This window comes from Emydura macquarii, unplaced genomic scaffold (genome assembly GCF_026122565.2).
Source record: "Emydura macquarii macquarii isolate MOO-44397 ecotype Brisbane River unplaced genomic scaffold, CSIRO-AGI_Emac_v2 contig_2369, whole genome shotgun sequence".
NCBI lineage: Eukaryota > Metazoa > Chordata > Testudines > Chelidae > Emydura > Emydura macquarii.
The window spans coordinates 4008994-4036529 of NW_027132506.1; the positions used below are offsets into that span (position 1 = coordinate 4008994).

Sequence of the window (27536 nt, forward strand, 5' to 3'; positions counted from 1 at the left end):
GCAGTGCTGCTGTTCCTATTTCATGTATTCTGTTTCGTGGCCTCACCATTTATCTATTGGACTCCCAATGACTCAAAATAAGCCATCCAAAAATGTATACGAATGGTGTTCAGACCGAGATATTAAGCATGCACAAATCCGGGAATTACAAGTGTAGGCCCTTATCTTGCAGTCAGATCCTAGCAGGGTGGGCCCTTGTTTCCATGCAGAGCCAGGGCTCCACATGGGACCCAAGGATCTGCCTACGTAGAGCTGATTGTAGAATTCATAGAACCCTAGCAGATTAGGATTGGAAGGGACTTCAGGAGGTATCTAGTCCAACTCCCTGCTCAGAGCAGGACTAACCCCAACTAAACCATCCCAGCCAGAGTTTTGTCAAGCCAGGACTTAAAAACCTCTAATGAACTGAGATTTCACCACCTCCCTAGGTAACCCATTCCAGTGCTTCACCCCCTCCTAGTGAAAAATATTTTCCTAATATCCAGCCTAGACTCCCCCACTGCAACTTGAGACCATTGCTCCTAGTTCTGTCATCTGCCACCACTGAGAACAGCCTAGCTCCATCCTCCCTGGAACCCCCTTTCAGGTAGTTGAAGGCCACTATCAAATCCCCCCTCATTCTTCTCTTCTGTAGACTAATTAAGCCCAATTCGCTCAGCCTTTCCTCATAAGTCATGTGCTCCAGCCCCCTAATCATTTTCGTTGCCCTCCGCTGGACTCTCCAGTTTGTCCACATCCTTCCTGTAGTCGGGATGCCCAAAACTGGACACAATACTCCAAATGTGGCCTCACCAGTGCTGAGTAGAGGGGAATAATCACTTCTCGCGATCTGCTGGCAATGCTCCTACTAATGCAGCCCAATATGCATTAGCATTCTTGGCAATGAGGGCACACTGCTGACTCATATCCAGCTTCTTGTCCACTAAAACGCCCAGGTCCTTTTCTGCAGAACTGCTGCCTAGCCAGTTGGTCCCCAGTCTGTAGCAGTGTGTGGGATTCTTCCATCCTAAGTGCAGGACTGTGCACTTGTCCTTGTTGAACCTCATCAGATTTCTTTTGGCGTCTTCATGGCCCTGCAGCAACACTACCTGTGGGTTTTGCATATCCTGTATGTTCTGTGATATACAGTTAACAACAGAAAGTAGAAGTCATATTAAGATATACATTTAATACAAAAAACAGACAGAGGAAATAGAACAAGCGTGACAGATATTAATCATATTTTTAACGCATTTACTGGGAGGCGCTCAGATACTTCAGTGATGAGCCCAGTATAAGAGTATATTGAGTAAGTGCTTCTGAAATTTTTGACTCTTCTGTCTTTATTTCTTCAATCTTAACATTGCACTAAGTAGCTTTTGCTTTGAATTTCTCTTTCCTTTTAAGGAAAAAGAGGGGGAGAGGAAGTAGAGGGAACAAGCATAGGAATTGCCACCTGGGATCAGACCAGCATCCGTCTAATCCAAGATCATGTCTCTGACAACAGGCCACACAAGCTGTCTCAGAGGAGGGTAGGCCACTTATAGAATAGGCTGCCGATAAGAAAAGTTTCCTCCTAGCCCTATTCAGTAAGACATTGGCTTTATACCTTGAAACAGGAGGGCTTCTATCCCTTTCTAACTTTTAAAAATTCTTTCTCTTCTAATGGATGATCTCATAATCCTTAAATATATTCCAGGGTTTGTTTGACTCCTGCTAAACTCTTGCCCTCAGTGATATCCATTGGCTAATTGCGCACTGTGTTGAAAAATTATTTCCGTGGATCAGTTTTAAATTTGCTGCTTCATGGAAAATTCAGGTGGAAAGCTGAATTGCTTCATTGTGCCCTCCGCAGTCTCAAGCTGCCTAATATACGCTTCCAAGTGAATGAGACACTGTCTTGCAACCTTCCTAACTTCAATATTCCTGATCTAATTTTCTTCAAACTTCGCTTGTTTTAACTTCCTTGGTGATGCCTAGAACCAAGTTTGACGTGTCTTACTTCAGTTACATTTTAGTTGTGCAAGATCAGGCACCCTTCGAAAGAACTTTTTGTCGAGGGAAGTCTGTCTTCATCTGCAACGATTCAAAAACAGCTGAGCTGATTTAACTCAGAATTTATAAAGTAAATAAAAAAACCCCAAATCACTGCTGGTTTGAGATCAAGCATGGAAAGCTCTTGCTCAAAATTATTTGTTCTTGAGACCATTTGACATTCTTCAAAGAAGAGAGGGGGCGGGGGGTTACAAATGACCATAACTTCTAAATCTTAACTACAGTGGGTCCAGTCATTATGCTAGAGCCCAGCCGAGTCGCTGGTCTTAGCGCTGGAGGGAGGTTTGGGTGAGGGGTGGGAATCCCCTTCTACTCCCTTTCCATGTCCCAGGGGCGTAGCTCCACAGCTGGTCTGTGCAGTCTGTTTGTGCTTCAGCCATGGGGCAGAAGTCAGGTTGATGTGGGAAATAGTGAATCCTCCGTCCTCTTCCTTGGCCTTACCTCTCCCTGAAACACTTCCCACCTTCCCAGTGAGGTGCCATGCGGTGAGCTTCAGCAGAACAAAATGTTTTGAGGTGCTGCTGTAGTCTGGGCGGAGGACTTGTGACAATAAAACCAAGGGGAGTTTGAAAGCCTGTCCAAGACAAGGATGCCTTCTGGTGACAGAGAAGAAGAGTTGGGGACCTGTAGGAATTTAATGGTCTCCTTAGGCGTCTCAGCAGAGGAGATTTGAGGTCTCAGCAGGGCAGAAGGTGGAAACGTGGAGGGATCTGGAAAACATGGGGGGTGAGGAATTGTTCCGTGTACAGGAAGGGTGACATTAGTGATACCTAGGAACAAGAAGGAAAGGCCTAGGGAGCGACCCCCCCCCCCCCCAGGGTGAGTAGGGATATAGGGGACCCTGTGAGTGGTAGAGATGACCTGTTTGAGAGAGTCATGAGTTTCCTGTACAGTGAGTTTATAGAGGGGAGGCACAGAAGACCCAGTGGTATAAACCAGTCCATATGTAGCTTAATACGAATGTTATAACATTTAGTGCTTTACATCTTCAGAGCTCTTCATTCATCATCCCAGTGCCACTGTGAGGGCGGTTATGGTAGGGTTAGCTCCATTTTTAAAGATACGGAGAGGTGATAGATGGGATTTTTCAAAAGTACTTAGGCCCAGTTGGAAATTCCACTTGAAGTGACCTATCCAAGCTCATACATCTACACAGGGATAAAAGCCCCATGGCATGGCCGTCGTTGGCTTGGGTCACCTGACTAAAAATTGCTGTGTAGATGTTAGGGCTCAGGGATCTTCCCCCATCATGAAATCCCAGAGCTCAAATGTCTACACAGCAGTTTTTCAGCCCCGTGAACTTGCATCAGCTGACCTGGGCCAGCCGCAAGTTTTTTATCCCATAGTGGCAGAGCCAGGATTTAGATTAGGAGCTGTCTGGCTCTAGTTCATATTCTCATTTCACTACAATATGCCACCATCTCTGTATCATTCCATCCAGAGAAAGTATTTTCTGTCAATCTCGCAGTGGTGTAGACAACTTCCTGATGCAAGTCCACAACCTCCCGGATTTGTAAATTCAATATTTCTCAAAAAAAAATCCCAAAACTTCCAACAAAAATGGACTTGCCCAGCTTCCCTGCAAACTATTTTAAAAAGTAGTTTGCTGTAGTGTGTTCTCATAAAATGAAGACGTGGCTGCTTTTTTCTAAATACCCCACCGCACCCAATGTTCTGTAGAGTGCCGTATTAAAAATTAAAACTGAACACTTGCTGGAGTAAATGAACAGTACATACTTGCTCACAAAAGATCAGTTTTATTATTAGGGATTATCCACAAAAAACCTTGTGTAAGGTTAAGGTTGCAAAGTGAAGCCTCCAGAAGTTAGGAAACGCTAGAATTAGGGTTGCAACCTAAATTCAGGCCTCTTGTGCATGATAGTCTTGTCCAACTCATGTAGGAGGTCTGTGTCAGACCCAGGACTACAACCAGATTCTCTGGGTCCAAGTCCAATGCCTTAAGCACAAGAGAAAGTTCATTCTCTGTGTGTATGTGTGTCAGTGTGGATCCCACGCTAGGTGCCTAGGTGCTTTTTACAATCATTGTCCCTTAGGGTGTCTCATGCACACTGACCTTCCTCGTGCTCCCATGGTGACGTGGCTTTGGCCCTCTGTTGGTTCCCTCTTACCACCCAAGGCAGCCAGATGGAACCTAGTGGTGTCCTATCTGCTGACAACTCCAGCATGGGCTATCGTCATCAGAAACGTCCCCAAAATTCCAGAACAACCCTTAACCCTTTGGATGCTTTAATCCTCATCCAGATTAAAAGCCTGTGACCAGACCCCTCTGTACACACACTCTGGTGGAAGATGGTGGGCTACAAGCTCTGCCTGTCATGTGAAGGTCTTAGACAGGCACACCAGGTGTCTTTTTTTTGCCCGGGTGATTCCCCCATTGCAAGCAGATGCTCAGTTTGCTTCTCCTTCTCTACCTGTATCAGGAAATCTCAGGATACAAGACTTAAGCTCCACCTCTAGGAAGGTGGGGGTGTACCCAGAAAACCCAGGCTCAAGAGCACCCATTCTTGTCAAACCCGCACCATCCAGTGCACTGTCAGGCAGAAGGGTGGTGCCCAGGACTTCAGCAGAGAAGTCAGCACGGAGAAGAGAACTGCCTCCAGCACGAACCTTGGCACTGGGACCAATCAAGGTCCAGATTCCGTCGTTACTGAGCTCAGTAACGAAGGCGCCGCTGCCAGTGGCATCTCTGGCACCGAGGGAATGATCAACAGAACCGTCGTTAGCACCAAGGGAGTCCTAGGGTGCCAACAACAATCCCAGCAGCTATGGAGCCACGTCCATGGGCACCGTCCGTGGAGAAGATACACGTGTTATCGGTGAGGTGTCCCTCCTTGCTGGTGTCGAGCTGTCCCTGAGTGGCACCGCCAGATGACCAGAGGGGTTCTTTGGAACTCAGACACCACAGGACTGGCAGTGGTCCAGCCTGCAGTCCGTCAGCCACCAGCACCGGTACAGGCCGCCACTCACCCTTCTAGGGCACATCTGAGCAAGCCTCAAGGAGCCGCTTGACAGCCCCTCCCATTGGCAAGACCACAGAGACTAGAAATGAGACCTGGGGGCACCCCCTAGAAACCTCTCTTCATTGCCTGACAAGGCAGTCACTGCAGCATCAGTACCAGTGCTGGAGAACTTCAGGGCATTTCGAGAACTCGGGGTATGAATCGCAGATACGTTGGCGATTGAGGCTTCAGTTGTATTTCAGAAGTCTCATAAACGAGTTGATCTTCTGTTGGCTGCAGGCCCCGCCCAAATTGTCATCCTTATAAATGAGGGTTTGTTGGGCTCAGCCAGAGCTCTATGGCAAGTGCCAGCCACTATACCACCAACAGCAAAACATATTTTAAGTTATCAAGTGCCACCGTTTGGGTGCGAATACTTTTACTGGCACCCCAAACCTGAATCTCTTGTGGTCCCCCCCATCCAAGAGAAATCATACTCCGCAAAGAGCGTACCCAAAGATAAAGATCCCAAGCAATTGGACCTATTTGGGAGAAAGTCCTACTCCGTGGCATCAGTCCAGCTACAAATGGCCAATTGCCAAGCCCCCCTAGCCAATTATGACCTTCCAACATGGGACAGAGCGGTGCTGTTCATCAACAAACTTCCCCATAAGGCTAGAAAGGAGTTTAAAAGAGGGACAGCTAATGGCACAGACGTTCCTGCAAGTTGCAGTGGACACAGCTAACACCATGACTAGGTCCATGGTCACCGTGGTGATCATGAGGAGGGCATCCTGGTTCCAAGCTTCAGGCATTCCCCACAGAGTGCAAGCCACAATCAAGGAGTTGCCATTTGGAGGGTCAGAGGTATTTAGTGAGAAAACGAGCAGTTCATGACATTTACTAAAAGATTCCCAGGCAAACTGATGGTTCTAAATGTAAATGTATACATCTAGGAACAAAGAATGTGGGCCATGCGTACATAGTGGGATCCTGGGAAGCAGTGACTCTGAAAAAGATGTGCGGGTCTTGGTGGATAATCAGCTGAATGTGAGCTCCCACTGCAACGCTGTGGCCAAAAGGGCTATTGCGATTCTGGGATGCAGAAACGGGAATCTTAAATAGGAGTATTGAGGTTATTTTACCTCTGTATTTGGCATGGGTGTGGCTGCTGTTGAAATAGTGTCCAGAATTCAAGAAGGACGTTGGAGAGGGTTCAGAGAAGAGCCACAAGAGCGATGAAAAGATTAGAAAACCTGCCGTATAGTGATAGACTCAAGAAACTCAGTTTGTTTAGTTTAATAAAGAGAAGGTTAAAGGGTGACTTGATCCCTGTCTATAAGTACCTGAACGGGGAAGAAATATTTGATAATTAGCTTGTCGGTCTATCCGAGAAAGGTCTAACATGATCCAATAGTTGGAAGTTGAAGCTAGACAAATTCAAACTGGAAATAAGGTATACATTTTTAACAGTGAGGGTAATTAGCCTCGTGGTGGATTCTCCATCACTAGCCATTTTAAAATCAAGATAGGATGTTTTTCTTAAAGATCTGCTTGAGAAATTACTTTGGGCAAGTTCTCTGGCCTGTGTTATTAAGGAGATCAGACTAGATTATCCCTTTTGGTCTTGGAATCTCCGAGTCCCTGGGAATCTACTCACCTCTGGTATACTGCAAAACATGCCAAGAGCAGCAGAGCCAAAACATGCCATCATGCCACAGGCAGGTGGACTTAACCAATAGAAGAAGTGGCTGACGTCCGTCCTTGTCAGCCACAGCCACGTGCGGTGTTCTGTCCGCATGGCAGCAAATGTTGACAGCTCAGTCGGGAACTGCACTAAGACCATTCAAGTGAGGAGTAGTTCTTCTGGAAACTGCCTTGTCTCATTCCACCAGTCATGGTCAGACATCACCGTCAACAAATGGGTGCTTGAGATCATCACCTGCGGCTATTCCATCCAGTTCCTCTCCCTAACCACCCTCCTTCCCCATCCCTCCCAAGGGACCCATCTTGTGAGAGCCTTTTACAAATAGAAGTGGGCTCATTGCTCCAACTAGGAGCCCTGGAGGAGATGCTTCTGGAACACAGGGGAAGGGGCTTCTTATGGTATATCCAAAGAAGAAAGAGGGAGAGTCTTCAAACTATCCTAGCCCAGATGAGACTCAACAAATGCATTCACATTTTCAAATTCAGGATAGTCACACTTATCTCCATCATCCCATCTCTACAGGCTTAAGATTGGCTCATGACTCTCAACTTGCAGGATATGTACTTCTACGTCGCTATCAACCCAGCCCACAGCAAGTACCTAAGATTTACCGTGGGGCTGAATCATTGACCAATACAAGATTCTGCCCTTCAGACTCTCCATGAAACTGAGAGTGTTCACCAAAGTGCCTGGCAATGGCAGTGGAACATCTAAGGAAACCGACACTTTACGTCTTCTCGTACTTGGAGGACTGGCTGATCGGGGCAAGACCCAGGATGAGACCGAGACAGCCCTAGGCCTGAATGCTCTCCTTGTTCTCCTGAGGAGCTATGAGAAATTCTCGCACACATTCAGTTCATAGGAACTCGACTTGACTCACAGTCAATGAGAGCACACCTGCAGGAGGAGAGTCAGGTCCCTCCAATCTTGTACATGTCATGAGGAGACCATCCACAATGGTCTGCATGTGCCTACCACTCCTAGGACACGGGACCGCATGCAGTTAAATGTTACTGCTTACCAGATTTCTCCTGTGGCCCTTACGACAGGGTGTGTCTACACTGCTACTGGAAACGTTCTTCCCAGTGCAGGAAGACAGGTCTGCGTTAGCTTGAGCAAAGCTAGTGCGCTAAACATAGCGCTCCGGTGACATGGGCTCAGGCTGACCGCCTAAATACAAACCTGCCCAATCCCGAGTACATACTCGTACACAGCTGCTGTGTAGACGTATCCTAAATGCAAGGTGTGTGGTTCCCCAATTGTGCATGAACCTCCTAGAGTGGTGCTGTTTTGTACACGACAGCCAAAGGATCCAGCTGGAATGAGATCTGTCCCCTCCCCGAGGAATTTGGCTGCTGCTGCTGTTTTCCCAGCCATGTTAATGTCTGCTTATCTTGTGGGGCTTATCTCACATGCTGGCCTATCGTGGGAGATTCAGCTCTGCTCACCCAGTTCTCTGCAGAGTGAGGAAGGCTCTGATTTTCCTCTCTCTTTACCTGATGGCTTTTGGCTCTTTCCTTCCAGGCTGGGGCAGGTACGTCATGGGCCATAGCTTTCTGAGCCTGAGAGAGTCTCCATCCTGAGACTCTGCTTGCTTCCAGGCCTGCATCTGGCCAAATCTGTGGCTGGTTCTGTATCTGGGAGAGATTGGCATGGGGTTCTGTGACCTCTATTACCCCTGTTGTCCATGCTTACCAACCCCCTGCCCTCTTTCCCTGTCTTTTCACCTGTTGCAGTGATGTTTGTGCTCTGAGTGGAGCCGGCAACACCTTCTGTGCATACAGCTTACGGGTCACAGCACAGCACCCAGGTGCACGAGACGGCTGCACCTTCTCTGCGTGGCTTGCAGTAGATTGAGTCAGTCGAGTGTGGGTTCATTGCTTTGGCCAGCGTGTGGCCCGCTGATGCCACAGATCTGTGATCTGCAATGTCAGACTCTTCCCCTTCTTCCCCCGACATCCTTACCATTCATCTTGGGGGGTAACGACCTGGGCATGGTGACGGGCGTTGAGCTCAGTCAAGAGGGGTTGGGTGACGCTGGGACAGACACCGCTTCCCCTCTCATTGTGTGGTCCGGGCTGCTGCCACGCAGAGAGCCCACGGTCGTTTGACACAGCTCAGAGGCACCTCAGCTGGGTGATACAATCCATCATTTATGGCACGGGAGATGCTGCGAGGCGCTGAGGCTGGTAGCATGACTTCTGATGATCCTGCCATCGTCTGTCCACACGGTGCATGGCTCTCAGACGTGTGAACTGATGTGACGATTGCAGGGGTTGCTGTGGGGTTTGGGAAGTGGGTGCCTGATGGGCAGGTGGAATACGCCAGTTCAGGACAAGGCTAGTGGTGTCTGGTGGAAGGTCTTAATAGCTGGAGTATTGACTTCCCCTTTTTCAATGGTGACTAGTAGTGGGGTAACACCTAAGCACTCTCCCTGGTGGGAGTCCCTGGGGCGGAGAAATACATAGGTTTGGGGGCCGAAGTAAGTCAGCTCACATGCTTTTTGGTTTAGGTGGGTGGGTTGTGCCCTGGGGAATGAGGAATCTAGAGGGAAGGGACAGGGAGAGCTGGGGACAGATATCGCAAGGCGGCGTCCTTTGCAGCTGCCTGGACAGCTCGCCTTTTGCGAGATCTTTCTCTGCGTTGCTTGTCTAAGTGTGTTCAATAACGCTGCAGCCACTTGGCCAGACTTCGCAGATCCCCAGCCGGATTGATTGCCACCCTGCCCTTCACAGGATCTCGGGTGTCAATAACGTGTGTATTGGAGGATCTGTCAGGCTGCTGCTCTAGACACCTGTTCTGCTGGGCACTGACTGGACTGCTGCTTCCTTCGTGAGGATGTACACTACACCTTTTGCCATCTCCTACACTGCCTTCTGGCACAGGACTTCCGGGACATATTTCCCTGGTGGTGCAGCCCCACTGTCTGTCTGATTGTGTGTTACAGGCCCCAGAATGATAGTGTTCTGCCTGCTTTTAAGGACTGTCAAGCCTAAAGGACACATCCGTCTTCCTTTGTCTTCCGTACCCTGCTCCTACCCGTATTTATTCTTACTTCTCTGCCTTAAAGCCTCAGGTGCTTGCTTCCTCTGGTACACAGGTTCAGTGCCACACGGGACCCCTGAAGAGGTTCTCTGGCTTGTGGGTCACAGCACCATGCTCTGGGTGCACCAACAAGATGTCAGCAAGAGCTACAGATGTCAGCTTGGCTTCCGTAAAACAAAGCCACGCTCACCCACTCTGCATGGGGGTGGTGGGGCTGTTGAAGCAGCTCCAGCGGGGACGGGCTCAGTGGGAGGAGGACAGCAGTTAGCTCAAAAGGGAAAGGCTACAGGGAAAAGCGAGAGAGAGTGGCACGCTTGCCCTGCAAAGAGATGCCTGATGGGGCAGGTCCATTTCTGTTTTATCCAGCTCTCCCCAGTGCATCCCTCACAGTGTTTGCAGGAGGGATCGGCCGTGTGTGAAGCGGCTGATTGATTCCTTCACATAAACCCCTTCACTAAAGCGGGACCCTGCAGTCTTTTGTTACTTTTCAGCAAGTCTGCCCCATTCTCTACAGCAAGAGATGTGTACGAGGTAGGAGCATTAACACTGCAAAATAACTCCAGGAACGCACTTTGTTATTTCTATAGTAGGGATCCCTCAGAACATTAATTAGCCGCCTGGGCCAGCTGCTGATTCACTGGGGGCTCCACAGTTAACTTGGGTCTGTTCCCAGCTCCCACTGCGCTGCCTGCACCCATTGAAGAGTGGCCCAATGGTTAGGGGTGCGAGTGTGGTGACATCTGAGTTCAATTCCTGCCCTGCTACAGACTCCCTGTGTGACCTTGGCCACATCACCTAGTTTTCTCCAGGCCTCAGCTCCCGTGTGTGCCGTGAAGATAGCAGCACTGCCCTGCCTCCCAGGATAAATCCACTTCAGAAGGTGGTGTGCTAATATATTATGGTAATGAGGGCATTATATAGATTCTCATGATTATTATTTATTACCTATCTGTACTGCTGCTGTGTGTAGGTGCCCCAGTCATGGCCCAGGACCCCATTGTGCCAGGTGCTGCACAAAAATCCAGTCCAGAGTACTAAACATCTTAAAGAACTGGACTCTGGCAGCTGAGCTCCGGAATTAATGACTCTTGAGCAAGACCCATTTTCGCATGAGCTGCTGTTTGTGCTGGTGGATGCCACCCACTGCAGATACATTGTTAATTTGTGTCTGCTGGGGTCGGAGCAAACCCCCCATGGGCCCATCAGGAACCGAAGTGAGCCTGGCGCTGAGGGGAGATGATGAGAGTAGCTGCCAGAAGACAGGGAGTTTTTTCTGGTGAGGCATCGGGAGGGTGACCAGATGTCCCGATTTAATCAGGCCAGTCCCGTTATTCGGGGCTTTTTCTTATATAAGCACTTACCCGCCCACCCCGTCCTGATTTTTCACACTTGCTGTCTGGTCACCCTAGGCATCGGCTGCCTTCTAATGATATGAAAATTGTCTTCACTTCAATGAGGAAGTGAAAAAGAAAAGCAAGCTGGGTTAATTGAATTCTGTTGCATGAGTGACAAATCCCGCATGTTTCTCCTATGCCGCTGTGTCGCTTCCAAATGTGAGCACATGCTAGGACAGCAGGTGCGAGATCCAGACTGATCTTTGAAATCCTGAGCATGAGTGTCAGCAGTTTCAGACTCTGAACCGCAAAAGTTGACAGGTAGAGGGTCCAGAGCCAAGCACTTGATTTTGCAAATGACATTGGTTCCTGTTGTGTGCTCGTTCTGGAATAGTGTTTTTGGGGCTGAGTCCTTTTGTCTTTCCCAAGCTTGCTGCTGAGATCCGTTAGTTTCGTTTGATGTTTGCTGCTGTTGTAGTGCTGGCCATACTATAACGGGTTCTGATGTCACAGATGAAGCAGTTTTGAAGGTAGGAGCAGTTAGAAGCCAAAAAAACAAAATCAAATGGGGGGGAAGGGAGGGGAATCTAATTTATATCCTTAAAAGGACAATAAGGAATTAGCAAGTGTGAAGTGTAAGATGAACCTGACCCTTGGAAGGTCTGAAGCGTCTTGAAAATCCTATAACTTCTGAGCACCAATCACAGAGTGACTTGCTGAACCAGCATTAGTGAGAAGCAGTGCAGTTGTTTCGCGTGAACTGAAGCCCGTGTTTTGCATTACCGGGGGTCGTGTGTAGAGAAAGGGGCATTCACTGAGTGCGGGTGTGTGCGGAGAGCGTGGTGCGTTTTTCGGCTGCTAACTGGAGACGAGGTAGAAGTATTGCTGTGTCTCCAGGGTTCTGGTTTACCGGGCGTCTTCTAGAGCCAGCGGAAAGTCTGCATTTGGAAGAAAATTTCCCATGAAAAGTGATTTTTTTTCAAAGCGAAGCTTTTCGTGTCTGCTAAGTGTTCCTCGTCAAAAAGCCAGAGCATGAAACGGGGAGAAATTCTGAGGTTCTCTCCACGTGTCCATGTGTGTTGGCTGCAGATTGTCCATTCTCCACCTGGTGTGGAGCAAACAGCCTGGCCCAGTCAGGTCACGGGAGAAGGGGAACTTAACCCCAGCTATTCTAGGGCCAAACGCCGTCGGGTGCCAAGTCTGGTCTTTGGATTCGTTGTGAGCTCTGACACCCTGGCAACGTGAGCCTGGGCTGTGCCTTGGTTGGACGACTGTGGATGTCTGGGACTTTCACCTTCCATTTCATTTTGCCCTTTAAAATCCACATGCCCAGCTGTATCACAGTAAAGCTTGTTGACCCTGCGGGCTCCCAGTGTCTGCCAAGACTGCTGTTTTCTCCGAAGGGGAAACTCTTGTGGAATGGGCTAGAGTTGGACCAGGGACTCAATAGTGGGCCCTCCACCCCCTCCCACAGTGCTCTCAGCTCTTGTCTTCCCACGGCCTGAGCGCTCCGAGTCAGCCCCAAACCTGCCTTCTCCACATGGTGGCATGCTATGCCCTCTGCCAAGCCAACAGCCTCCCCCAGTGGGCTGGGACGTTTCCTTGGAGGGAAAGCCAGGCTCTGAGGAAGGACGTAGAGGCAAACACAGGTACTGAATTCCTCTTGCCTTGTGGTGTTTTCCCTTTCTCGAGGGTCCATACCAGCGAGGTTTCCTCTCCTGAACCCATCCAGCAGACAGGAATGTGGCTGTGGTGCAGCAGCTTGGCCAGTGCCCCTTTCCCAACCTGCAAGCTTCTCAGCAAGCCAAAGCGATTCCCATGTAGGCTTATCTTGGGCCCATTGTAGTCTGACTTTTCCACTTAGAGGAGCTGTCAGAGCTCTCCCTGGCACTGCCTGGCACTGATCAGGCACAGCAGTGCAGCTCAAGTGCCATGGCAGGGGCAAAGGCTGTTTCCCGTCTTTCGTTTCCTTGGTAAAGCTCCGGCTCAGTAATTGAGCTGGCTGATTTGGGGGTATTTTGCCATCCTCCTTTGCTGACAAAACCCATTGGGTTGGAATCGTGGGGGTTTCTTCGCCTCTTTCCCACCATTGCATTTCCTAGTCGGCTTGGCACCGTTGTCATTTACTCCCTTCTCTCAACAGGGAACCCTTGTGATTGGTGGCAAAGAAGTGACCCTTGAGTACACCCCGTGCCCGGAATTTTGGCGCTGCAAACGCGTAAGTACATGGCAACGGGGAGGATTCCTTTCACGTGTTTTTTTCCCCCACCCACTGCATGCTCAGTGGCGGAAGATCCCCTTAAGCGGTGCCAGCACTGAAGTTCCTGCCTTTCCTACATCTCAGGGAAGATTGTTTCCTCCCTGTGTATTTTTGGTAATGCAGGAAAATTCCAATTCTCCGACATACGCCTAAGTTACTGTGCACCTACTCTAAATAGTAAGTAGCTGCCCCTGCGCCACCTCCCGCATCTGCTCGTTATCAGCTCTCATCGTCATGCCTAGAGCAAGTTCCTCCCTAACGTAAGGCTCTGCTGTTGAGAAGTGCCATGGGAAAAATGGCCCCTTCTCATTCCATGGATCTGCTGACATCCATGGCCAAAATAGGTTCTTACTTCTGTTAGCAGAGCAGAGTCAACACTGCTACAGCTGAATGAGCTGGGCTCTGCTCTGGTTCATGTGTCGTCGGTTAGGTTGCTAACTCCGTTCCGCAGTTGAGGATAAATTTGATCCTCACTGACATTTGTGATGCTCCACTTAGGACAGGGGGGTGGCACAGGTGTCTGAGGGTGATTTGATGATGAGAAGGGAGTTATGCAGTTGTCTCCAGAAGCAGAATCTTTGTTCCTTTGCATCAGCCTGAGAGAGCCTGGCATGACTCTCAGATCAGTTTGCAGGGCTGGAAGAAAGGGAGGAAAAACTGAGCTGGAATTTATGAACCCATAAATATGGGCGCTCACAATGCTACATTCAGAGAGATTTTTAGTGCAGAGGGTCTCAGCTTGTTCCAGTCCAGGACACACACCCCCGGATTACCCTCCAGTCCAGCGGGGACCCCCTTTCCCTTGGACAACCTGGGAAGGGCAAGACCTGCTGATGCCTGTTTTTGCTCCATCCCCAAACTGAGAAGCCATGTCTTAGGCTTGGTCTGCCCTTTAAAGCTATGTTGGTGTAGCTGTTTCTGTCAATGATGTGGCCTTCCCCTCGCCCCGACCAACGTAGCTATGCCACAGGACACACAGCTATGTTGACGGAGGAGGGCTTCTGTTGGCATAGCTGATTGTCATTCAGGAGGTGATGTTCCTGCATGGGCAGAAAACCTTTCCTGTCGGCGTAGGCCGCATCTACACTGAGGGGCTCTGCCAGCATAGGCTCCATACTGTTAAATGTGTCTTTCCAGTCTAACTGCACTGTAAGTTGTGGGGGGGATTTAACTTCCCTGCCTCAGGAATCAATCGAAAAAAGGAAAACTAAGTGCATCTCTGGATTCTTTGAAGGTACAGGGTGGCTGGCAATCTAGGCCAGGTCTAATCTACAGAGTCTCTGCAATGTACTGAGCTAGTTGGCTCTTGCTTCACCGGGATTGTCTTTTAGGAGGAGGGCCCAGTTTTAGAAAAGCTGCCCAGGAGCTGTAACGACCACTGGGGCAAATGAATAAAAATGGGATTTGTGCTCCTCAGTGGCTTGAAAATCCCCCTGGCTATTCCCAGCGTGGGGTCCTGTGGGACTCCATGTCTCCCCAGCTTCCACCCTTGGTTCCAGCCCTCTGCCAGCTAACGTCACCCATCTTGTCTCCTTCAGACTCTGAGGGCTTGTCTGCATACGCCGCCTTGCAGCTCTCCCGTCGGCATAATAAAACCACCTCTGCGAGAGGCGGTAGCTACGTTGGCGGGAGAAGCTCTCCCGCTGCCATAGCGCTGTCTACACAAGCGCTTAGGTCGGTGTTACCTACGTCACTTGGGGGTGTGGATTCTTCATACCCGAGTGACGTACGTTATGCCCAAGTAATGGGTAGTGTAGACAAGGTCATGGTGTTACTCTCTCACGTAACTGACCTGGCTGCATTCTCATAGTGCAGCAACGGTTGTGACTTTTGGAACATGCTGACAGCTGTTACATCTGCCTTTTAAATGTCTCTCCCTCCTGCTGCCTGTTTTTCACTGCAGTGTAAGGTGTGTACTGTGGGATACAGATCTTCCTGCTCCTACTGCAAGCTCCCGAGAGATGGTGAGTACATTTTGCCACTGTGCCAAACAGGGTTTTATAGGTGAAAAGAGCGAATGTCTGTGTTGACTGGTTTCTTTGTGCCACGCAGTGGGATGTCTAGGTACCATATAAGAGCATTAGTAGCAGGACTGTCACAACCGACTTTAGACAATCTTCCCTGCCCCACAACCACCTTTTGGAGGTAGATATGTGGCCAGGCTGTGAGGCAAAGCACAGGGCTGTCCTAATCTCTAGCAGGAGGGCGTTCCACCGCACAGGGCCCTTCATCCAAAACATCTAGTACCTGCTGGTTCCCCTCTCCATTCCTTCAGTGTCATTGTCCGCCATCATTCCTAATACTATGGGATGGCTGCCGAGTGAGAGCTGATCCAGGGGACACATGTTAGGCCGCTGCAGGCATTGAAGATGGGGGCTAGGACCTTAAAGCAGACCCAGAATTGCATGGGGCACCAGCGTAGGGTGTGGACCGTGGGTGTGATGTGTTCCCATCTAGCTGCCTCGCTTAGGAGATGGGCTGCAGCAACTGAAGTTTTTGTCTGGCCTTCCCAGCTAGCCCCCGCTCATTGCAAAAGCCCACCCGAAGGAGGGCTCAAAGGTCTGACGGGCCATTGTTGCTGAGGAATCTGGCAACAGCACTGAGTCCAATCAGATCTGAGACTCTGCACCATCGGCGTAGCTGGAGAACAGGCACCCCGAAAGCATGTGGCCATGGGTTCTGCCAGTGCCTTGGAGCTCCTCCCCCTCCCACCTCTGTCTTATCAGACTCTCCAGCCAAGAACCTGCTTCTCTTGGACACCCAGGCAGCCACAGTGCAAGGTTTTGTGCTGCTGCTTTTCTACGAGCAGATTCAGAATGTTCTTTATCTCCTGCAGAGCAAGCCTATGGACCATGGGCCAACGGTTTGTGTTAGAAGTTCTGTTGATCCAGAGAACAAACTGCCATTCCCACGTTAGCCCCCGTGCTTTCAGCTCCCTTCAGAGCTCTTTATTCACTGCAGCCTCATCCTTATAGAGGTCCTGATTTCCTTTCGCTCTTGCTGTAACGTGAGGGATCCACCATCAGGGTTATGGAAACAGAGCTCAGCCTGCTGGTCTTTTCAGCTCCGCCTTTTTGGCTAACTTAATCGAATGGCAATACAAACAGCTGACTAATGAGTTAAATGGTCAGAAGCCTCCAGAGGCGGTGAAAGTTATTAGGGTGTATGCCTCATTTTACTAATCTGGTTAGCTGACAGTCATGAGAATGCATGTATTTTATGACCCTTTATGACTGTTCTTTAAATGATGGAGGGCATAAAAAAAAAAAGACACACAGTCTTAAGGTGTGGGATTGTCCTCTTCTCTAAGCAGCTGTTGGGTGAAGTGCATATCTTGTGGCTGGTGGCCTTGAAATAGTTCCTTTTATGCCTTTTTCTTGTAGGGAGCAGACCAGGGACAGAGCCCAAAAGTGGTTCCGAGGCAGAGGACGTGCACGCCGAGCTAGACTTCGGTAAGAGAATCACCATCACACAATCTGGGGCTGTGGGTGTGCTCTGTCATGGAGGGAGAGGTGTCTGTGGGCCACATCTCTAGAAATGCATGTGAAAACGCTCGTGCATACACACGGTTACCGCAGTTGACCATGTAATCTGTAATTTCTTGTGCAACTCATGCACAGGGTCTTGGTATGTAGCCAGAATTCTGAAGGTAGCTACATGCTGCAGCGTTGAGATGAATTAATAAATGTTCTCTCACCTGTACTGTACGTGTTTGTATCATAAGGAGTTGGGTTAGCCCGTGTGTAACGAGATCCGTCTTTGTGCTGCAGATGTGGTTATAACCATCTGACAGCTGAGAGTCCCTGGTGCGTTGGCATCAGGATGGCTTCCCTGGCTGGATGTTCCCCAGGTGCTGCATGGCTTTGGGAATATTGTGGAGTCAGGCAGCTGTTGGGGTCACACAAGGACCTCTCTTGGCACTGAATCTATGGAGCAGCCAACTCTGTTTCTACTTTTCCGTGGCCAACTGCAAGTTCAGGGACCTTCCCCCTGTGTCCTGGCTGTCCTCTTCTCGGCCTGGAATGGGAACCCCCGTGTGCTTCAGCATCCCAGGGCTCTCCTCATTCCAAAATCCCCATCCTCAGCCATCTTCCTGGGGTATGCATGGCTCACTAGACTCCCACAAATGGACATATGCAGAGACTGCCTTGGAATAGACGTTATGTACCATGAAAACTGGGGTTCTCTGCACATTCTCACTTCCTCCCCTGCCTCCTCCGAGCTCCCGGAAAGACTGAGGCACTTGGATCTGCACAGCCCATGTTTAGTGCAGTCTGGAGGGCTCTCAGAGCTGAGCGGCACCAGGAGATGCATCCAGCAAGTCTAATAGGCAGAGGTAATGCTATTAAATGGACTCTAAAGTTCAGTGCCCCTTTCCTTTAAACTTATGGGACTCCAACTCTAGCGCCTCTGCCAACCTCAGATGAGGCAGTGAGACACGAATAAAGAAGTGATCCTAGAGGTGCCAAACCATTTAGGAATTTATAGCTCAAAGCTCAATCCATTCAGGGCCAGCCAGGGCCAATCATGGCGCACTAGTGCCGTGCCCCTGTGAGAGAGTTCACTTATAAAACGAGGTGCATGGTCTGCATTCGTTTTACTGTCCAGAGAAAGGTCCTGCCCCATGAAGAACGCACTACAGTAGGTTGAGATTGAGGTGACAAAAGCATCGATCAGGGGAGCAAGAGCCACATCGGAAAGAAACACTGGCAACTTCTTGGCAAGACACGGATTGATAAAAACCTTCCTGGTCAGTGACACGAAGTGATTGTCTAACAGCAGTGGGGGGGGGAGGTCCACCGATAGCCCTGATTTAAATCTCAAGCAGCAGACACTGAGGATCCAGCCTCAATAAGAGGGACAGGTGTTCTCACCACACCGGGTGGCTGCTTTCCCTATCCTGCCAGCCTCACTTCAGGTTGACGTGGACTGAGCATCAGCCAACTAGCCCTCGTCCGCTGCCTTCGGTCCTGTTGATTGTGCGGAGTTGATCCTCGTTGTCTGTTGCTTGAGGTTAAAATGGGGACTGTCGGTGGAGCCTCTGCTGCCGTTAGATGATCGTCATTTGTGAGGACACGAGCTATAACGTCTCGTCTGTTGACGTCGAGGAAGCCGTCACCTTCCTCGCTGCCGAGCTTGCTTACACGTTCAGCGACGTGGCTAACCAGAGGAGAACACAGTCTATTTGCCAGCCAGTGGGCAGGCAGCAGGGGGAGAACAGGAGGTTTGTAGCGTGTGCTAGAGGGGAGCACTGAGAATAGGTTCGTTCCATTTCTTTTCTCTAGTAACGGAAGCAAAGCTTGAAAAACCCGAGCAAGAGTTATCGGGACACCCGAAGGCCCAGAAACAGCCTCCTCCGCATACAGCTCCCTCTCAGCAGTGCCAGCCTCAGGAATCCGAGCCGAGGAAGAGAGAGGAAGGCAGAGAGCGATGGCCTTCGCAGGAGAAGAGGTTCCCCCCCTGGAAGGAGAGCTATGAGCCTGCTTCCAGGAGGGAAGCGGAGCAGGCCGCACCCCAGGAGGGCGAGAGTAAAAGTAAGTGGAGTCTCAGGGTTTTGGACAAAGGGCCGAGGTGCAGGGCACCCGTGTTTGGCTGAGGGGTGGGCCATGGCTGACGGAGTGCAATGGCTTTTCACTGTGCAGCCGGTCTGAAGGATGCTTCCTCACTGCGTGGCATCAGGAAGCTTTGTGATCTGGTGCAGGCAGGGGTAGTTCGGGTGGGGGGGGTGTCTGCTTGGCTTACTCAGCTACTGGTGGATTTGGGGAGGGCGCTCCCGCCTGAGTTTTTCAGGGCATCCCTGGAAGGGGGAACTTGGGGAAAGAGAGAGGTCGCCGCCCAAGCTGCCCTTAATGAAATTAATTCAGGGCAAGCTACCGCTACCCCCATACCATTCATTTGGTGGTTCCCCCCAGCCCTGCCTCTGTGCTGTGCTCCAGACCTGCTGCCCCAAGGAGGTCCGTGCTGCTGGGGCGACTCTGTTTTCTCTCTCTCCCCTTCTGAGGAGCACAGAGAGGGAGTCCAGTGGCCCCAGAAGCCCCGGTTTTCTCAGGGAGGCAGCAGCCAGCTGGGCTGGTTCATTTCTCGCAGGGTCTGTGAAGAGCCCAGCAGCTCAGAGTCTGCTCTGCTTCCTGCTCTCCCTCCTCCACACCCTGCCTCCCCTCCCAGGGGGCCTCTCTCAGCTGTTACCACCACAACGTGCTACAGGTCAGGTCTTCATGGAGCTGCTTCTGTTCTGATGGGGACACGTCTGTGTCCTCAAATCAGGAGGCTTCCTGTTAGTCATAGCCTGGGTCAGGTCTCCTCTAGGGGGTCCAGTGACCAGCTCAAACCTCAGGTCCTTCTGCCCTCTCTGCTGCTTGTTTGTCTTTGCCAGGGGGCTCTCTGGCAGAATTCGGCAGTCATTGCATTTGTGCATGGTGCTAAAATCTGGAGGGGGCAGACTCAGATTTCTATGGGACCTGGAATAGCAGGGGCACAGACAATGGGAGGAGATTGGGTCATCAGCCATGTAAACCTACCCCCAGGGGAGAAAATGAGCACCATGGATGTATAGGCAGCTGCATCAGTTGCATTCAGACAAGTTTATTTTTAGTTTGCCTTCACCGTGTGGTTAAGAAGCTGACTTCATGCCGCGTTCTCTGTCTTCTCTTCTCTCCCGCACCCTGCCTGGGCTGCCTAGCCATTATGCTGAAGCGCATTCCTCGCTTCACCCCGCCGGAAGTGATCGTGGGCCTTCTAGCGCCCTTTGTGCGTCTCTCCACTTCCAGTGTGAGCATCATTAAGAAAAAGGCAAGCCAGAGGAGTGACAACTATGGCTTCGTTGAACTGGACTCTCACGCTGTAAGTGACCCAGACCCTTCCCCAGCATCTGTGTAGTCAGGTTTGCTGATAGCAAGAGGAAACGTAGGACTATAATAGACATGCAAGTGCACGATACAGTTACCGTGGAAAGGCTTGTCTTACTAGTAGAAGCAGTAGTTTCTCAGGCCAGTCTTCATCTGTCCTTTTGCTCTGCAGTACAAACCGTCCAAGCTTTAGTCCATCATAGCTACCGTTAAGCTGGGTGAATTTCTTGCGTTCGTAGCTCTAACATGCAACCTTTCACACATCAGCCTACGCCCCCGCTGCAGAGATCTGCCTTTTGTCCTGAGGCAGAACCATTTCCAATACTCCCTTCTTATTGCCCTGGCCTTGCACAGAGGGTAGTAGCCACAGTAGCCCTCAGGGAAAGCACTGGTCACTTCCCCCTTTCACACGTCCCAAGAGTCTTTGAAAAATGTTTAAAAGAGCTGGTAAGGTTTATTGTCCCAGGGTGGTACTCCAAGCTCCTGCTACTAGCTGCACAGCCTCAAACCATCCTTCGGCTGGCGCCCTCCCATGCAGGGCCGAGGCCAGTCCTCTAGCCCAGCAAAACTCACCTGAGTAGCTTGGAGATCCTAGTGGATATGGATTTACTGAATTCACGAACCAAACTAGAAGACCTGGTTCATGTCCAGTCACCTCTGGAGCCTGTTACGGGATGTGGTGGGTGATCTGTATCCTCACCAGGGTTCAGCCTCAAACATCTCCCCCAAAGCAGCCCCAGTGACTTCAGAGTTCATTCGATTTTGGAAGCGGGCTTCTGTTTCCGTCTGAAGAAGGCAAGTTTGTCCCTTCTTTCCCCAGGAAGCTGTGCAGTTGGTGAAGGTTCTGCAGAACCTGGATCCCCCAATCTGCATTGATGGGCACACTGTGATTGTGAACCTGGCCACAGGAAAAAGAAGGTGAGAGAAGACTAGGCAATGCTATCCCAGAGACAGTTGGCTGTGAAACCTTGGTCTGTCCGTGTAAGGCCACGCTTTCGTATTTGAATGCCTAAAGAGAAGCACCCAAATCAGCACAAAGGTGCCTGGATGGGTAATTCAAGTACCCATCTACAGGTTTAAGGGCTAACTTTAGTCATCCAACTTTGACAAGGTGACTTGGGTGTCTGAAAAACAAATGACCAGAGTATTTTGGCTGCGTGGGATTAACCTCCTAGTCAAGTGGCCTTTACAGTACGTGTCCACTAACCCACTGCCATTCCATGGGGGCTAGGAGATGGGGCTTTGGCTTTCCATAGGGCATCAGGGCAGAGGTTATCCACTTCAGTACATTGCTTGTGCCCAGAGCCTTTGCTGAATCAGCAACTCCCTGGAGTTGGTCTGCCATGCCCCCCATCTGACAGGGAGCAGCCCCACAGAGCCGGTGGTGGCTGTAATGTGACTGCTCGCCCTCGGATTGCGAGGACTTTCCTCTTTTTCTTTGTGGCCCTGCCGGCCTTTTCCAACATGCTGAGGTTAAAAAAAAGCTCAACTGGCTTTAATTTGGAAATTCTCTTTCTCTCTCACTAGAAATGACTACGGGGAGCAGGCCAACCATCCCTACTACAACCCGGTAGGTCTGCGCCTGCGCTGCGTCCTGCAGCTAGCAAATGAGGCTAGTTGTGGTTGTCGTCATCTGTGCTGTCGTCTATGATGGCACGCACACTGAGGGGGAAATTGGGTTGCGGGTGCCTGTTAGCGGGAATGGGCTTTCCTTTGCCTGATCGCTTCCCCTGAGCTGCCAAAACCTCCAGGTGTTGAAGGCAGAACACTCAGACAAGGAGGGAAACTTACGTTTTGCTCCACTCTGCTTGTACCTCGTAGGCACTGCAACAGGCACTGTTCTGTCTGTAACATCCTGCTCTGCCCTACAGTACAACCAGGGGAGCTCAGGGCAGAGACTTGAAGGGGTGAAATACCTGGCTTGTGTTAGCCAGTTCTCATGCGTTGGGCATAGGGCGTTTCATATGATATTATGTCTTTCCCGCAATGCTGTCCACTTGGCTCGCTCTTGTCAAGAGATATCTATCCTACAGTATTCTGCAAAGCGAAACATGGCTTTTGATATTAGCAAAGAAAAAGCCTGTCAAAGGCAAAATACATTCATTCTACATTCTACCATGTACCTTCATGGGCAACTGGTTTCAAATGTAGTATCCAGAAGAGACATAAGGAAAGGTACAGAACTGTAGGCTCGCAGACTGACGCAAATGGGTGGGTTGGATCATCAGAGGCATAAAGTGATTTCTAAGCTGCAAGCAGATGTGCTATAAATGTAAGTGGTTCGGGGGCGGATTTTGAAGCCCGTCCTATGTAAAGTGAACTGAATACACTGCGAGAAGCCACTTTCCAGAAGGACTGTAATCATGCTAACTTTCCTTCCTTGTCGAATCCAAGGCCAGAAGGGACCACTGTGATCATGTAGACTGACTAATGCAGCTATCTTCTTTAGTAGCTTTTGTATTGTTCTGCTCTGTCTTTAGACAGGAAATTGGCTAAGCTTGCAGAACTTGCTGCTGCCACCTGTGCTTTGAAATGCTCTCACAGAGTTAGTTAATCTCCCTTGGCTCATGTCTGTTAATCAATATTTGTCTCATTGACTGTCATAACTTCAGATAAGTACTTACCCCTAACAGCTTTAAAAAAAAAAAAAAGAGAGAGACAGAAAATCCAGAGTGGGGGTAGGATCTCTTCTGTACAGGGTGGGGTGTGAGGTGTCCTCTCTGTACAGAACAGGTTGGAGACCTTAGTGTATGTTGGACTGAGGCCCTGATCAAAGCCAACTGAAGGAAATGGGTCTTTCTCTGGTCTTCAGCGGGCTTTTGGATCAGGCCCTGCGAGAGTACCTCTGTCCCCTTATTAGAGGAAAAGCTATGCCTGCTCTTCCTCCATTTGAAGTGGCTGAAAGAGTGTCACCTGTGGTACGGTGTGTTGGCCACCGGTGTTTATCAGTGTAGGCTGCGTGCATGTCCCCCAAACTGAAGGAGTAGTTCTTTAACTTTATCATTTTGAGATTTTCTCGATATTCCCTGTATGCATGTTGTCTCTAAGACGGGATAATTTTGGTACGTCTTTTACTATAGTAATCCCTGCCCCCGTATCCAATAAAAAGTTAACAAGCCTATCCCCGACTCGGATGTCTAAATGGGGATGCCCCCAGACGTCTAAAGTCATGGGTTGCTGAAAAATACATTCCGAGTCTTGAGCCTGAGTTTTCCAATGTTCAGCCGTTTGAGTTATCTGATTTAACTCTTTCATTGTATTTGTTGCTAGATCTGATACTTTAATAGCATGCTGCCTTAACCATCTCAGCGCCATGGCCATGATTTGGAGTACTCTACACTTTTTACTCTTATTATTCTCTTTTAGGGCAACGCTCTCAGCCATTGACCTACATATTCCTGTCCATGTTTCCCCACTCTGTTTCTTAAACTCATATGAACCACCTTTACTTGCTACCCAGTGCGTCCAATATTCATCAAACTCTGTGTGTATCTGAAGGGAGGGTAAAAGGGGATTACCTAGCTTGCGGTTTTCTGTCATGTTAGATCGCGATTCCTTCCAGAGGACAGCTTGTTTACTTACCAGATCAGTGGTCGGGGTCACCAGTGTGGTACGGTGTGTTGGCCACCGGTGTTTATCAGTGTAGGCTGCGTGCGTGTGTCCCTGTGCAGATGCTGTCCCAGCTCTGATTAGGAAACCGAGACGGCTCTCACGATCGAATGAATCGACACGACCACGGATTAGCTGAGCAACGAAGCCACTCAGGCCAGGTTTATTGCATGCGGCACAATGAGACGTGACCTACAGAGTATCTCTGGGTCAGTTTCGTATAGGCGGCGTTACAATGTCCACGGCCCAACGGTGGGACTTTCCGTTATCCCCTAGACCGGATGACGTTGTTCCCTCTGACACCCTCTTTTATACATTGTTACATACAATTTCGTTCTGCCCCCTTCAACGTAGGTAGTTGCCACCCTCTTGACGTAGTCTAATACCACCTTTTTCCGTTAATTGGCTGATTTGGGCAAAACAACTCCATTTATCACCTTTTAGTCATTTTTATTCATCAGAGTGTCATTTTAGGGAGTTAGTTCTCTTTGGTATCTTGGTGCCTCCTGCACCTGCTACATAATTTGCATTTTAGTAATATTTTGGCAATGTATATGCTTGCAGTATCAGAACTTTCCTGTGCCAATTTTAGTTAACTTGTTTTTTTCCCCTTATACTCCTGTTCACTCGGCTTTTTCCACTTAGGCCTTAGCTTATTTTACAGGCCTTATGACTACATTACTTAGGTCTGATACTTACTACATTCCCCCACTTTTCATCTTTTTATGGGGAGGATGTTTACCCATCGTCCTGGAAAAGCATAATCATGGACTTAAAGGTAACCCAGTGGACTAAACACTGTTATGTGGTCACCTCTTTTGCTGCTATCCATACATTCATGCCCCATCTGTCCCTTAGTCTACACATTCCCTTGTACGACTGATGGGCAGATTTTATTCCCAATTGTTTTTGGACCCTTATGGTGGGCCTGGGAATGTTAGGTCTGAGACCATTTTTGTTTAGTAGGGTTCAATAGTTCATACTGTTGTTATAACGCTGATACTTTGTGTTATAAAATATAGCTCTAGTAAAAATATTGATTAAATATATAAAAGATATATAGGTTTACTTAATATATAATATGATATATATAAATACATGAAATATATCATGTATGCAATAGCTTATAAACCTTATTGCATTTAATATAATACTATAATATATGTGAATATATAGAATATATGATATATGTGATAATATAGGATTATGAACCTTATTGCATTTGATATGGTAATGTTGCTATGGCAGTGTTGATAGCGAGTTCCATACCTCTTTCCACATGATTTTGGAGGATGGCTCTTCTTGTTTGGTGTCACATATAGCAATACATGCCCATCAAAGCATTGTTAATCCCTGTATTACCATTAATAATACACTGAGTGTTCTGACTATTGGGTGTAGGGTCATGTCTTCTGGGATTGCCCACCAAGGTGTCTGTAATGCGCTCTGTACACTATCTATCTCATCCATCTGTTGTTGAATGAGATTGTCTATTGGTATTAGAGACTCCTTACTTCTTGCCACCAAATCATGTATATCTAATTTCAAATGTTCTATTGGAGGGAACATTTCAATTAATAAGCTTTGGATATGTCCAGGAGGAGGAACAATTTCAGTAAGTGTTCACACTGCTGGTGGATCAAAAAGCATGAGTTCCAATTTGGATAGTGCTGGTTATTGGCACACAGAATCCTGTCTCCTTTCTAGGGCATGAGTACCCATGTATAGTGAAATTGGAATACCCCAAAGCACATACCACATCGTGTATTCGCACTACTTCATTAACCAATTCCTTTTCTATCCATCGGGCCCAGCCTTTTTTGGTGGTGTTGGTGTCAATTGTGGCATAACATTCACAGAGCCACTAGCCATTATGTTTGGTACAATAGGCCTGGTTAATTTCTATACCTGTGTCGGTTACCAATCTTACAGTAGGGTAATATTGTATATATGTATTGGTTATCAATGTTCTCACACTGTTGGCGTAATATACCTTGACTGGGGCCTGCATCCATCTTGGAATGGCCATCATGATGCTCAGGGTTTTCCTATCCTCGTGATCCCGAGTTGGTACTCTGTCAAATTTAGCAAACTGTAAAAATACTGGATTGACGTGCTCCACTCCTTGTTTCTGTATTTTTTTTTAGAATGGTTGTGTGACTTAATAATCGTGGCCATTCCTGCAATTTTAGTTGTAATAGACTTTGCTGAATTATTTCTAGCATGCGATTTCCATAAGCCACACAAGCCACGGCCAGGGATGCATCATTTTGTTCTATGCTATTAATTATTGTAAGCATAGTTGCATTAAGACGTTCAAACCCTTGGGCTATAAGATGCATATTCTCAATAGTGATTGCATGTTGGTCCAACAGTAGGCTACTGATACCTCCTCCTGTTTTAACTGCCTTTCCTATTCCACTCACAATACTATTTATTTTTAAATTAAGATTTTCAATATCTGCTGAATTCCATATGGACATGCCAAGACCTGAGCCTCCCAGTATAGTTTCTGCAATTCCTCTCTCTCCTTTGCTGTTCCTATAAGGGATTTTGTGACCCTTTCCAAAATTGTATTTGCATTTCCAATTCTACATTAAACCACTCTTTATACTGTGGAGGGCATTGTTTTGGCATGGTCATACAGTAACATTTAACTTCAGGGGTACGTATATCCAACCGACATTTTCTACTATATATTCTATAGTAGGATGCAAAAATATTCCTGATGTAGACCAAGGCTGTAAATCTGGGCACTCCTTTGCGGGGGATGTTTTTGGCAGAGGGGTTGTAATTGATGGCGGGGCTGCAGTGGTGGTGGGGCAGGTTTCCTCACATACCTGTACATGATATATGCATTTTCGAATATCTGGAAAGAGGGTCCACGTTCCAGTATAGGTACCCTTATCTTTTAACTGAACGTTCTTTATATAAATAGAGGTGTTCCATCTATCCTCAAGATTGATAAAGTTAACTCTATTTAACCACCCTTCATATGTTTTGGCCACTCCTTTGATGTAACTAATTACTGTTTCCCCACCTTTAAACCAATCAATCCAAACTTCTATTTTTTCTTTAGGGTATGGGTGAATGTTACATTGCAGGGCCAAATTTTCTCCTTCTCATGCTGTTATATGGTGTTCCATTACTTGTTGGGTATTGGACAGAACTTGTGGTCGCTCCAGTACCTGTTCTTGGTCCCTGATTATCCTGGTCTTATTCTCCACTGATATTACATTCTTTATATTGGAACTGATGCTAGAAGGAACAATAAAAACAATAACTTGGTCACAATTAATAACCTTATCCACTTTCCAACAATAAGCACACTCCGTCTCTGTGTCTTTGGTTAATGTTAATGTCTTTTCAGTTTTTTGTCGATTCGTCCCCACCTTCTCCACATGGACGTGTTCAGTCTGGCTTATTCCTGCAACAGTCCATCCCCATGCCATCTTTATAAGAAATGGTGAAACCCTGACGGTATGTCCTGTTTGTTGTCTTCCTTCTGTTTGGCATACCAGTTTTACAACAGTCCCATCAGGGTGACTTTGACTTCTTGCATTCAGAGTCTCAAGGGGATCACTGGAAATTTCGGTCCACAAACTTCTTACCATGATATGAGTTTGGTTTAAGTTTTTGGTATCAGATAGCAGCAGCAATCTCCATATCCAGATCAGGTTTGGGTTCATAATCTATAAAAACAAAACACAACACTTGCTTCTCCCTTTTTAAGCTTCGGAT

At 48.5% G+C, this 27536-nt stretch overlaps 1 protein-coding gene across 2 annotated transcripts in view; it reads left to right on the forward strand.

Annotated features, from left to right (window-relative positions):
- The window catches only part of RBM6 (RNA binding motif protein 6), a 109264-nt gene that overhangs the window by 65331 nt on the left and 16397 nt on the right, over positions 1-27536 (forward strand). For both annotated transcript variants that reach the window (XM_067561276.1, XM_067561275.1), the window contains 7 exons: positions 13225-13299; positions 15245-15305; positions 16725-16793; positions 18627-18875; positions 20021-20181; positions 21007-21104; positions 21714-21756. In XM_067561276.1, coding sequence (XP_067417377.1) covers positions 13225-13299; positions 15245-15305; positions 16725-16793; positions 18627-18875; positions 20021-20181; positions 21007-21104; positions 21714-21756 — 756 coding nt within the window. The remainder of the gene's footprint in view (positions 1-13224; positions 13300-15244; positions 15306-16724; positions 16794-18626; positions 18876-20020; positions 20182-21006; positions 21105-21713; positions 21757-27536) is intronic.